Source organism: Cucurbita maxima, unplaced genomic scaffold (genome assembly GCF_002738345.1).
Source record: "Cucurbita maxima cultivar Rimu unplaced genomic scaffold, Cmax_1.0 Cma_Scf00004, whole genome shotgun sequence".
In the NCBI taxonomy this organism is placed as follows: domain Eukaryota; kingdom Viridiplantae; phylum Streptophyta; class Magnoliopsida; order Cucurbitales; family Cucurbitaceae; genus Cucurbita; species Cucurbita maxima.
In genome coordinates, this window is record NW_019272020.1 from 5,733,603 (window position 1) to 5,746,680 (window position 13,078).

General features: G+C 31.4%; 2 protein-coding genes, 1 long non-coding RNA gene and 1 other non-coding gene across 7 annotated transcripts; 1 reads left to right on the forward strand and 3 right to left on the reverse strand.

The window, feature by feature from the left end:
* Positions 1–405: 405 nt before the first annotated feature.
* LOC111478353 lies at positions 406–8,972 on the reverse strand. Its single transcript, XR_002717454.1, has 3 exons — positions 8,961–8,972; positions 5,666–5,670; positions 406–743 (listed from the first exon to the last, which is right to left on the reverse strand). It is a non-coding gene; the product is annotated as an uncharacterized LOC111478353 (long non-coding RNA).
* On the reverse strand, positions 611–682 carry TRNAN-GUU. The gene has a single exon. It is a non-coding gene; the product is annotated as a tRNA-Asn (tRNA).
* LOC111478311 lies at positions 5,736–8,652 on the forward strand. 4 transcript variants are annotated; one of them, XR_002717432.1, is made up of 4 exons: positions 5,736–6,083; positions 6,372–7,103; positions 8,109–8,199; positions 8,280–8,652. XR_002717432.1 is itself a non-coding variant. In XM_023122509.1 (2 exons), the coding sequence occupies exon 2, from the start codon at positions 6,373–6,375 to the stop codon at positions 7,048–7,050; it is 678 nt and encodes a 225-aa protein (XP_022978277.1). In that variant the 5' UTR covers positions 5,736–6,083; position 6,372; the 3' UTR covers positions 7,051–7,402. The 4 variants fall into 4 exon arrangements, 1 of the variants encoding a protein (XP_022978277.1); XR_002717433.1 differs by having other exon boundaries at positions 6,372–7,099; XR_002717434.1 differs by having other exon boundaries at positions 6,372–7,099; positions 8,118–8,199.
* Positions 8,973–10,254: 1,282 nt separating the features above from the next.
* Positions 10,255–10,911, reverse strand: LOC111477726. The gene has a single exon (XM_023121606.1). It carries the CDS (start codon positions 10,909–10,911, stop codon positions 10,255–10,257), a length of 657 nt encoding a protein of 218 aa, XP_022977374.1.
* Positions 10,912–13,078: the final 2,167 nt, after the last annotated feature.

Genomic DNA, 13,078 nt, shown 5'->3' on the forward strand with positions numbered 1-13,078 from the left:
CTTGACCTATTACACGATAAAAAAACAAAGAATATTCAACAAACATTCACTTTTATATACAAAATTGGATAGACTTGCTTCAATCGTTATTTCATGTGTTACATGTAGCAGATGAGAATACAAAATTGGATAGACTTGCTTCAATCGTTATTTCATGTGTTACATGTAGCAGATGAGATTACTATAACTAGTAGTAATTTGTTAGAAAATTTTATTTATTATTTTAATTTCATAATTTGTTGCAATGGAAAAAGGTCGGATATTATGAAATGATAGAACAATGTTCCAAATCTTATTTCTAGATCTTTGATATTGAGAGATAATTTAATTCTAGACTTCTCTCTTATGGTGGATCTGAGAAATTTAATATAATGGTACTATACATCTGAGAAATCTTAATTGGCTAGTTGTAAATAGACCCAGACGGTGGAACAAAGGATTATCCCGGACCTACACCGAGGTATTGACGGTGATTCTCAAATATCGCAGAACAGAATTTGATACGATGAGATAGAATGCAATAGAAACAAAGACACAGGGAACGGAACGGGTTACCTACTCTTAACGGTCAAAGCGAACCCTTTCATTCAAAATTCGGAATGAATCAAATCTCCCCAAGTAGGATTCGAACCTACGACCAATCGGTTAACAGCCGACCGCTCTACCACTGAGCTACTGAGGAACAACGATAAATTAGGTTTCAGAGAATTCAATTCCCGTTCTCAACCCATGACCAATATGAGCTCGAGGTTTCCTTCGTAACTCCCGGCCTAAAAGCAAATAACCAAATAAAATATAGTGCCTAAAATTATTTTATGTTAATATTATTATATTTTAAATCATTTAAATAAACTCATATTCCTTCCCTCAATAATATCATATTTAAATATTTATAATTAAAAAAACACTGTGGTTGGGAAAAGGCTTATACTCTTATAAAGAATGTTCTGTTCCTCTCTTCAACCATGTGGGATCTTTGTTGGCACATCACTCGGTGTCTGGCTCTGATACCATTTGTAACAGTTCAAACTCACCGCTAATAGATATTGTCCGTTTTTGCCCGTTACGTATCGTCATCAGCCTCACAGTTTTAAAACGTGTCCACTAGAGAGAGGTTTCCATGCCCTTATAAGGAATACTTTGTTTCCCTTTCCAACTGATGTTCTCGAGCAAATTTTGCTTGTTGATCATGTATTGAATTACCCTTTGACTTGTTGATCTAGTACGTAGGATCAACCCTTAATTTATTGATTTGGTTTATGATTCGATTGAAGTTTTTTTAAGTTTAGTGCAGTTCATACGTCTTAAACTCATATTTTCGTTAATTGAAGAAATAACGTGATACTCGTGATCAGCCAAAATTATTGATTCAATAAGTTCGAAATATAGAACTAAAGCTCGTAATCCGACCAAAGAAAAAATCCATATACAAGAGCAAATAATAACCAATTTGAATTGAAAGAAGGTAACTAAAGGCAAAGGGAAATAATTGTACTTGGATACCAACAAATATTCAAGAAAGATAAACGTGCAAAAAAAAACACTTCGAATAAATAATCCGAACAACCTGAACCTACCCAACTCAAAAAAATTTGGGTTCGGTTAAGTTAGGCTCATTATATAATAAGGTCGTTTGGATTGAAGAAACTTACCATCTGAACAATTGGATTAGGCCTAAAAAATGTCTCAACTCGACCCACAAACATTCTTATTATTTTGTGATCGAGACTCGGTAGCTAACGAAATTTCAAGCTCTTTCAGCAAACACATAAAATTTCATTCCAAAAACAAAAAATTGAACGTACAATATCTCATCAACACCTTTACACGTTTTCTTCGTAGCCAGTTAGCTAAAAGACTTTCTTACCCTCAACTCAAAAATACATGTTTTTATCACTTAAAAAACAAACGATGATCTAAATTTAGGGGTGTGAACATCACCTTGATGCATATTTTCCTTTGAATTTAAGATTTTTCTTGCAAATTTTGAGTCGTGCACGTGAACGATCATAAGTATACATGAGAATATCATATGCTCGTAGTCATCTTGTGGTATGTAATAATTTTAGGGGCAAAAGAGTCATTTTTATAAGAGTTAATAACTTTTGGATAACGTGAAGAAAATGTTCCAAAATGCAGCTATATTTCTCTAAAAGGCAAAATTCCTATTGTGACAGTATTTGTCCTAAATTGGTCGAGCGAAAATTTTATGTTCAAAATTAACCTTGTGAATCGATAATCAAAGCTAGAAGATTTCTTCGTCCCACAAACGACATAAATTCAATCTCATAAGACGTGTCAATCATAAATATGTAAATCGAACCATGTAAATTTACCATAACGTTAAAAGCTATGATATCTCTTTTGTATGGGTAATTAGAGTGTGATTGCGTATTCAAATTGGTTTTGGGCACATCACTGATGTACACCACCTGATGATGGTGATGTGTTTGGAATATTCCCGAGAATAAAAACCGAACTTTTTTTTCTCGTTAAATTACAAGTTTTGTCCTTAAGACTTCCGTGATTCTGTTTAGGAAAAAAAGTTTAAAATATCCTTAAATTTTCGGGTTAATGCAGTTAGATGAACACGACTCTCCACAATGATATGATATTGTCCTTTTTTTAGCATAAGTTCTTGTGAATTTGCTTTAGGTTAAGGATATACATGGTTCAAGTTGGGTTGGGTTGAAGGATTTTTTTGACCAAACCCAAAAGTTCGGGTTGGTTGGATTGGTAACCCAACCCAACCCTCTATTTTCGGGTTAGGGTGTCTAGTTGTTAAATTTTTTTTTTAAAGTTTTATTTATCCATAATTTATAATTATTGTGATAACATCTTAGATAAAATATATTAAAACTTCACAAACAAACACAAATAGATCTATAATTATTTACATAAAAAATCAATAAAAAACAACGAGTGAAAATGGTAATATATTAACATAATAGTTCTTATTTACATACAAAAATCAATAAAAAAAACAACAAGCGAAAATTGTAACATATTAACCTAGTTCAATTTTGTCATAAAATTAAAGACAACTAAATACTGACATGATAGATGTTAGAAGCCCTAAAAATATATAAATAAAATAATAAAAAAAATTATAAATATCCGTGGAGTCGAACTCTTAGTTCTTCTTCACATAAAAAAATCAATAAAAAACAACAAGCGAAAACGGTAACATATTAACATAGTTCAACATTGTCATAAAACTAAAGACACCTAAATACCGACAAAACATTTCTAAAGATAGATGTTAAAGAGCCCTAAGAAATATAAACAAAATAATAATAATAAAAAATTTATATATCCCTAGAATTGAACTCGAGCTTCTAAGAAATATAAACAAAATAATAATAATAAAAAATTATATATCCCTGGAATCGAACTCGAGCGTCTAAAAAATATAAACAAAATAATAATAAAAAAAAATTATATATCCTTGGAATCGAACTCGAGCTTCTAAGAAATATAAACAAAATAATAATAATAATAAATTTATATATCCCTGGAATCGAACTCGAGCGTCTAAGAAATATAAACAAAATAATAATAATAAAAAATTATATATCCTTGAAATCGAACTCTAAGCTATAAACAAAATAATAATTATAATGTCTAGATTCTATGAACCAACTATATATTTATTTATTTATTTATTTATTTTATATGATAAATATAATAGTAAGATTCCTTCCCTCTTTCCACACATGAATTTTGCCAGCTAAATAATTAAATAAAGACGTCATCTCTCATTTCTTTAATTATTAATTAAGTTGTAATTATTAATGTAATAATTACACTTCAACTAAATTTATTTAACAATAATTAACGTTTACTTAAAATTTAATGTGGTAATAAATAATAAAATAATTTTATAATGGATATAAATAAAATAATTTCGTTGCATAAATTTTTTTTCTCGTGTTTATACCATATTTTTTAGCTACATTTATTATTTTTCAAGATGGATAATAAGAACGGTTCTTTCTCTTACGTCTATTCAATTTATTTATTATCTCTTTTCCTTTTCATGACTTTCCTTGACGGAGAAGCATCGAGTAAAGTCGTCGTCAAAATATTAAAATAAATTAATAAATATTACACTTGAATAAGTGTCATAATATTTATTTGTAAATTAAATATTTTTTTTTTGTTTTTATATTTAATTGAGATTTGTAAATATATATTTAATTCTATTTTATTTTTTAAAAATAAAATTTTCCCTTATTTTCTAATTAATTAAAATGGTATATATGAAAAAGATTGAAATAACCTTTTGGGCTTGGGCTTGGGCTTGGGCTTGGGCTGAGCCCATTTGTTTCTGAACCTTAGCCCATCTTCTTGGCCCAATAATTTTTATTTTATTTTATTCTTTTAATTAAAGGTGATGAGTTTAGATTGGGTTAGGTTCATAAGGATTGATTGTGTTGGAAAAAACAAATTCAAATTTATTATTAATTTTAAGATAATACATATATTCATTTAATTTCATAATTATTTTTTTATTATTTATTCTCACCCTCTAAAATTAAAATATACCAACATTGAAAATTTTAGATAAATATTTAAAAATAAATAAATAATTTTTTACGAACTAACCTATTATTTTTTATTATAAATAAATTACTCAAATAATCCGATAAATCAAACTTAAAAATTATAAATTTGATTAATTATTGAATATATTAAGACGTGGTTGAAATTGTCATTTAATATTTAAATAATATAATTAAAGTATTGGAATTTATGTCTTAAAACTTCATAATTAATTATTTAATTTTAAATAATAATTTTAATTATTTTATTTACCATTTAAAATTACTGTGAGATTATTAGGGTAATTCTAAAAATACTCATCTATTTATTTACTGTACATGAAAATAGTAAATTTCATCTCCAAATTTTTTTTATATAAATTTTATTTTTTTTTTATGTATATATAAAAAATGAGTAAGAAAATTAATGAAATGAAATTCATTAAAACAAATTGCCCATTCATTAAAACAAATTAATGAAATGCAATTTTTGGAAGTTTGTTGTAGAATTTAGAGTGAATATAGTTCGAACACATCTGGGTTTGAGAATCTTTTGAACCAACCCGAAATTTTGAGTTTTTGAGTTGGATGGGTCGGAGACCAGAGTAACTCAAATAGGTTCGGTTGGGTTGTGAACTATATTCGAGTTACTCCATGCACCAACTAATTCAACCCGAAATTTCTTGTAAAAAAGATTATCCAGGTTAAATTGGGTTGTCGAATTATTCTTTTATTCAGCTAAATAATTACAATACATATTACATTCATGATTAAAATCTGGTAATATTCAAATATCAAACATTCACGAGCTACAACACACTGTTATTATCGGTTACCAATATCAAAACTCTTTTAAAATATATTTTAAAACTTTTAATTTATGTTTAATATATTAAAATTATTTTTTAATTCAGGCTAAATTCACTCCACTAATTAAATATTTATAAAAAGAAAATAAATTTATCCCTACAAAATTAAAAAAAAATTGAAATACATTTTTTAAATATTTTTATTTATTTTTTACAAACCATATATTATTTATTTATTTTTTCTCTGTTCTTCATTTCTATTGAACTTGTGCCCTAATTCTCTGTTCTTGGTTTATGATTTGGTAATTTTACAAACCCTAATCCCAAATTTATTTCATATACAAATTTATAATTTAATAATAGAAGCTATGATTTATTTTGAGAGTTAAAATGAAAATTGTAATGGAGGAGATAACAATTTGTAATTCCAAAAAAATTTCGACTCTACCAAAAATCAAGATTTCATCCCACCCGAATCGATCGAAAGCTTCTCCCTCTTTCAACCGTTTTGGATTTTGGAAGAGAGAGAAGAAGAGGAAGAAGATTAAAGATGACCGTTCGATGGATTGTGATCTACAGTTTCCAGTTTCACTCTTCAAAGACTCCATTTCCATTTCCATTTCCCTTCAAGTTTTTCTAGTTTTTCGAGCCGAAATCTCCCACTTTAAGCTTTCCTCGTCCCTTTTCCATCGCCGTCTTCACTTTGATTCCTTCTAATCAGCAGCGCCAGGTAATTTTCTCTCTATTCTTTCATTTTTTATATGATTTTTCAGTGTTTTTTATTTTTTTGCCTCGTTGATGTTGTTTGAATATGAAATCTTCGATTTCCGAGAAGTTTTTCGCCATTTTCATTGCGTTTTTCGATCGTATTCATTGTTTTTGTTGTTCTTGCGGATATGTTTTCGCGTTTTTGTTCGGCGATTCTCCGTTTTCACTCTCTAGCTGTGATTAGGGTTTTTTTTTTTTTTTTTTTTTTTTTTTTTTTTTTTTTTATTTCATTTGTTCCGCGATTGTTCAGGATGGATTTTGCGCGATGTACTGATGAATCTAAGGAATCGGATCAGTCGCCGAGCAAATGTTGCAGTAAAGACGAAGCTCAGCCGGAGATTGTTGAGCTACGAGCTCCGATTGAGCCTTCAACGCCTGATGCCGATAGAGAGAGTAGCGATTTTCCTTCTGATTCGAAATCCCCACTCACTCAGGTTGTGACTAGCAGAGCTCTTGTATTGAGCTCTTCTGATCCTTTAGAGCCTCCTCTTTGTAGCCCTCGCACTCCCAAGGATGGTGTTTTTGATCCCTTTTCCCCTGGCCCTGCTCATTTGGCTTTAGCTCCTCTCTGTAGAAAGTGTTTTAGTGGCTCTGTTGGATTTGTTGCTCGTCGCCTTCAGTTTGATTCTTCTTCTTCTGCTTCTTCTTCTTCTTCATTGCAGTTCGTGGAATCTGAAGAAGAACAAACCATTACTGATAGTGAGCTCTTGGAGGCTGTTTATGAAAATCTCTTGGAACTGATTATCTCCCATCAGGCTGAATCTTCTCTTGCTATGATCACAAGCTCTCATACTGATTCTCTTGATTGTAATACCCCTCCTGCTTCATTCATAACTGGGATTGCTCAAACTTGTCCCGCTGCGCCTGTTAAGCCCTCGAGAAAATCGCGCAATTTGGACTTGGGTTTGTGCCGAAAGCTCGAGTTCTGAATCTTGGTGCTCTTCTGGTTGACTGCTGATGATTATTGCATTGAAGAATGTAGGTAACTGACTCTTGAGATGAATTACTTGCTAATTCGAACGTCTGACGTTTCTGTACTGAATTATATGACTGGCATAATCTCTGCTGAAGCAGATCGATTATTGTAAATTTTGGAAGTCTTGTTTTTTTTGATGAACATGCTTGTCGGGTTGGATGAAGTCCTGTGATCTTGACCAATAAGCCAGTTCTTTTGTTCTTTTGTTAACCTAATCAGCAAGTTGTTAATATGATGGCATTGTTCTTCCTTTAGCTCCTAGGCAAAGATGCACTTATAGAATCTTGAATTGGTTACTGGTATCACTTTTGTTTTTCGTTTATTGAACGTTCTGCAGTTTTTCGTATTACTTCGAAACTCTTAGCTCCTAGGCAAAGATGCACTTATAGAAATCCTGAATTGGTTACTGGTAATCACTTTTGTGTTTCGTATATTGAACGTTCTTCAGTTTTTCGTAATGATTTGAACGTTCTTCTGTTTGAACGTCCTGAATTAGTTACTATATTGAATGTTTCTTAATGATCTGAACGTTCTTCAGTTTTTTGTATTACTTCGAAACCTTTAGCAATTTCATCACAAATTAGTTCAAGACTGAAATATGCTTGTGGGAATCAAACTGTTAAGAATCAAGACAGTTTGCTAGTCTCGAGCATATGAAGTGACATAGGATTACTAGTCGGTTTACTTTTGTTCTATCAGGATTGTACCATTTCTAGCCCACCCTCTTACATTGAACGTTCCTTAATGATTCAAACGTTCTTCAGTTTTTCGTATTAATTTGAAACCTTAAGCTATTTCACACATTTGCTTGTGGGAATCAAACTACCATCAAGCTGGTGAGAATTGAGACAGTTTGCTAGTCTCGAGCATATGAATTGACATAGGATTACTACTCGGTTTTCTATTCATCATTTGATATCTCTCGATTGCATCCGGTGTTCGAAAATGAATGATGATTGGAACTCCCAGGATGATTCTGTTGTAGAATATTAGAACTGAATTGTTCTTCAGGTCCTCCAGAAATGGATTGATGCAAACAAGATGAAGAAAGTGATGATGCTTACATTAACAATGATGGGGCACTGATACGAGAAGTGTTAAGGTATGTGAAGGCCTATTCTTTGCCTTATCATTTTGTTACTTATCATTGTTAAAACCTGATGGCTTGCCTCTTTTTAACAGCAAAGAACTAAGAAGAGGGATTGGTGGCAGTCGGATTCTCTTTCCTAGGCGTTCATAGGCGTTGCTCGCTTCTCTCGTGCAGACAGAAAGTAGCAATGGTCAGCAATGGGTATAGTTATGGCCTTGAAAGTTCGTTAACTTTTGAGATTTGATAGTTCTAAGTTACTTTTCATTGGAGGTTACTTGTTTATCTAGCTGAGTTAAATGTTGACTTCGAAATAAACTACTCGAGGTTGGCTTAGTTTAGTAGTCGTTATAGCGAGGGGATGAAGTAAAGACTTTGTGGGAATGGATTCGAATTTATTGGTGATCATCTGCCTAGAACTTAGAACTCGAGTTATCGACCGAAAAAGTCCTATGAGTTTTATGACAACGAAGTTGAATACTTAAACTGACTTGAGCACTCACGAGTGGGCCCCGAATACCAAAGAGCTCGGAAGAAGAGAACGAAACTAGTACTTATAAGAGATGGTTTTTTTTTGTGTTTCCCATGGCTGCAACACAACAAAGTTTTAAGCGTTCAATGTTACGTCATGATTAGGGAAGAATGGTTTTGTTTCACTATATTGTTTTTGTGTTAAACACCGTCCCAACTATGTATAATTATAACTATAATTAGGTTTCGATTGGAGAGGGGAACGAACCATTCCTTAAAGGTGCGAAAGCTTCTTCCTAATAGACAGCTTTTTAAAACCCGGGGAGGAGGCTAAAGTAAACAATATTTGCTAGCTAGTCTTAATCCTAATCTATATGCCTTTAGTTCGATAACTAACGAAATAATTATAAATAGAAAATTAATAAACTTGAATCTAACTTTATTTTCACATCAACCCATTAAAATTTTAATTAATGTTTCAAATTATTAAATTTCAGTTTAAATGATTTTATTTTTAACAGAAAATGTTTTCTTGTAATTTTTTACTTTAGTTTTTTACTAAATTATTTTAATTATTAGCACAACTTAAAATATTATATACATTAAATGATAAACTAAATTTTTTATATTTTTAAAACAATTGGGTTGAATTTTTTTTTTCTTTCATATTTTTAAAGAAATCATTTCACTTTATATCTAAAATTTCATAAAAAAAATAAATAATAAAAAAGTTAAAAGTTAAAATTTTTAAATCTTTCTTTAAATTTTCAAAACTATCTCTAAAAATACACAATTAATAGTATTTATAAGTTTAATTAAAAAAAAAAGTTCTTTTTTGAAAAAGAAAACATCTGAAAACTATAAATATATATATATATATATATATATATATTGTAAGTAATCAACAAGATGATTTTTTAAATAAAAAATTAAAGAGGAAATCCTTATGGAATTAAAGAAATATCATTAAATATTAGACTAGAATCATCATGGAACTAAAAAAATGACATTAAATATCGGAACTTTTCCATTTAGAATTTTCAAAAACTAATTAATTAATTGCATCACAAGAGACAGCGATTGTGCGACACTTGTTGTATAATATAAGCTCTGATGATAAATATGTTCGAGTATGAGTTACATTTGAAAAAAATATTTTACAAAACAAGAGTGAGGAAATACATTGATAATAATGTATCTAGTTGATAATATAAAGTTGTGGCGAAAATCCAAATCATAGACATCCAAGATGGTCGATGTACTACGAACACTTGGAAGTTGAAGTTCTAATCCCAAGCCAGTCGGGTGAGATTCGAGTTTCACATATAATATTGGCATATGCATGAACTTAAAGTATCACATTTGAGAGAAATGTTTTACAAAACGTGAACGAGAAAATATATTCACAACTATACAGATACATGGACTATGGACACAATTATAAAGGTCCAAAAAAAATGGCAAACAAACTGTAAGGGATGGAGATGTGAAGTTCAAAAATAGTAACAAAAATGGCGAACCAATCAATTAGAAGAACAGTGTAAAAACAGCCCTAAATCAACCTCGAAATCAGTTGAAGAAGAAAAAAAAAACAATTAATCAGATCTTAGTATGGTAATTACACTGTTGATCTTTAATATTTCTCTCCGATATGTTAATACTGAAATCACACGATGTTGTAGAAACCATATGAATATTGAAAATCCCCAAAATCATCACCTTACCTGAAACTTTCGCGTACGCATTCAACGGCATCGATCCGGCTACGACATCGAAGAACACCGTCGACGTTTTCACAAACCGATCTGCCAAAATCCTCAACCTAATGTTCATCTGCGTGGTCTGACCTGCATCTATTTGCGCGGCCAGAATCGGCACCTCGCCAACCAGTTCGCCTCTGTAATTGAAAAACGCGGTGCTATTCGAGTAGCTAAATCCGACCTTGTTAGGGTTCGTAATAGCGACATCGGCAATCAGAGTGATGTTGAAATCGACAGAGGTTCTGACTACGCTCAACGACATGTCGAAATCGTCAATGGAGACGGAATTGATGGTGGTGATAGGGCGCTTTGGCTTGAACACCGTGAAGGCTAAAATGACGATTATAACGACGACGAGGAGGACGACGGCGACGACGACGGAGACTCCGATGCAAAGGTTGCGGCGACTCCGGGAGCTTGCGGTGGCGTCGACGACGGATTTAGTGGATTTGGAATCCTTGATTAAGGTAGATGTGGAGGAGGAGGCAACTTCCATGGCGGTGCTCGGATTTTGGGAGAGAAATTGAGATGAGATTGGAGATTTTATGGTGCAATTGAAATTGGGATCTAACTCTCAACTAATTGAAATTAATTGGAGTTGATGGAGAAAAAACTCCCCATCTTTAATTTGGTTCTTCTTCTCCCTCTTTTAAATCAATTTTTTTTTAGCTAAATTAATAAAAATATCATTAAAATTTTAAATATTATATGACAACGACGAGACCAGTGAGTGAGACTCAAGTCTCATTCACATTTTTTAGCTCGATTTCGTGGGTTTGTCAGACCGTCGACCTGATTTGTCTTCACCAATTTAATATTATTTGTGTGGAATCCAAGCATGTTCGACCACACAGGGCTAGTGCGTATATGTTCGGATCTTATTTTCATCTCAGTTCCCAATAACACGATCCATGCATTGTGGTGTCGTCCCATGTCTCGGGATGTATAGCCATCTTAGCTTGCTCGAACACGTCCATTGGAAACTGACCCATGTGTCGATCAACATGTAATACTAAGATACTTATTTTATTTTATTTTATTTTATTCATATTTTTTAAAACTATATTTAAAAATTAAATTAAATATTTAGAAAACTACTAGAATGTTCTATTATTATAAACGTGAGAAATATATTAAATTATGTATAAAAAGAAAAAACTCACGATGGCCACATGATTATCTTAATGAAATTAAATTCTTTGACTTTTTAATTAAAAAATTCACGAATTTTATTCATAAATAATTCAAATTTTATAGGTAATGGGTAATTTAATTTTTTAATTTTTTTATTAAACATTTTAAAATTTAAAATTGATCCAAATTTCAAAATTAAACTTATAATTTAACAAAATAAATGAATAAAAAATTTAAAATTATAACTTTTTTAATTAATTTTTTGTGCGGGTGAAATACAAAATTGACCCAAAAAAAAAAAAAACCAATTGAAAAAATTTATATATATATATATAGATATTTTTTAATACTGGGTCAGATCTCATATTGATTAGAGAGGAATACGAACCATTTATTTTTATAAGGGTGTGGAAACCTTCTCTTACCAGACAACATTTTAAAAACGTTGAGGGGAAGTTCAAAAGGGAAAATACAAAGAGGATAATATTGGTCAGTGGTGGAGATGAGCTATTACAAATAGGATCAGAGTTAGACACTAGGTGGTGTGCCAGTAAGGACACTGAGTCCTGAAGTAGATGGACACTAGGTGGTGCGCCAGCAATGACGCTGGATCCCGAAGAGGGTGGACACGGGGCGGTGTGTCAATGAGGATGCTAAGCCCCGAAGAGGATAGACACGGGGTAGTGTGGGAGCGAGGACGTTGGGTCCAAAAGGGGGTGGACGATGAGATCATGAATGGATTGAAGAGAGGATCAAGTGCTAATGAGAATTGTAATAATTAACAATATTGTAATTTCCTAGTTGTAGTTTTAATTTTATTTTAAATTAATTATTAATAATTAATTTTACAGTAAATTAATGATATTATTGTCAAAACATTTAGGTATATAATAAATGTATTTATTTTGTTAGTTTGACAAAAAATGAAAATTATTTAGCAATTAAAAGTTAAAATATTTATTCTTTTTATTTTATCCAGCTGAATTAAAGTTCCAATTAAATCGTTTAAATACATTAATGAAAATATTAATATTACACCAATAATATTCTCTAATAAAAACTTTTCGCTCCCAATAAAGACGAAATCAAACCCAAACAAAATAAAACAAAACATTGAAAATGTAACGGTAAAATTTCGTAAAAGACATATAACACTAATATAAAAATTTCTATGTTTTTTACCCACGGATAAAATGGTACGAGATACAACAGGATAAAAAATCAACCCTAAAAGAATACATCTAACTGATACCTCCGGTCGATACTCCTCTAAGGCTGATGACGATATGTAACGGGCCAAAACGGACGATATTTGCAAAAGGTGTAAGAGCCTGTCCATGTCCAAGGGGTGGGATTGTGAGATTCCAGCTCGGTTGAAGAGGCGAACGAAACATTATTTATAAAGGTGTGGAAACCACTCCCTAGTAAATACGTTTTAAAATCGTGAGACTAACAGCGATACGAAACAGACCCAAAATAGATAATATCTGGTAGTAGTGAGTTCAGAGTTTTACAGGGAGAGAGACCAA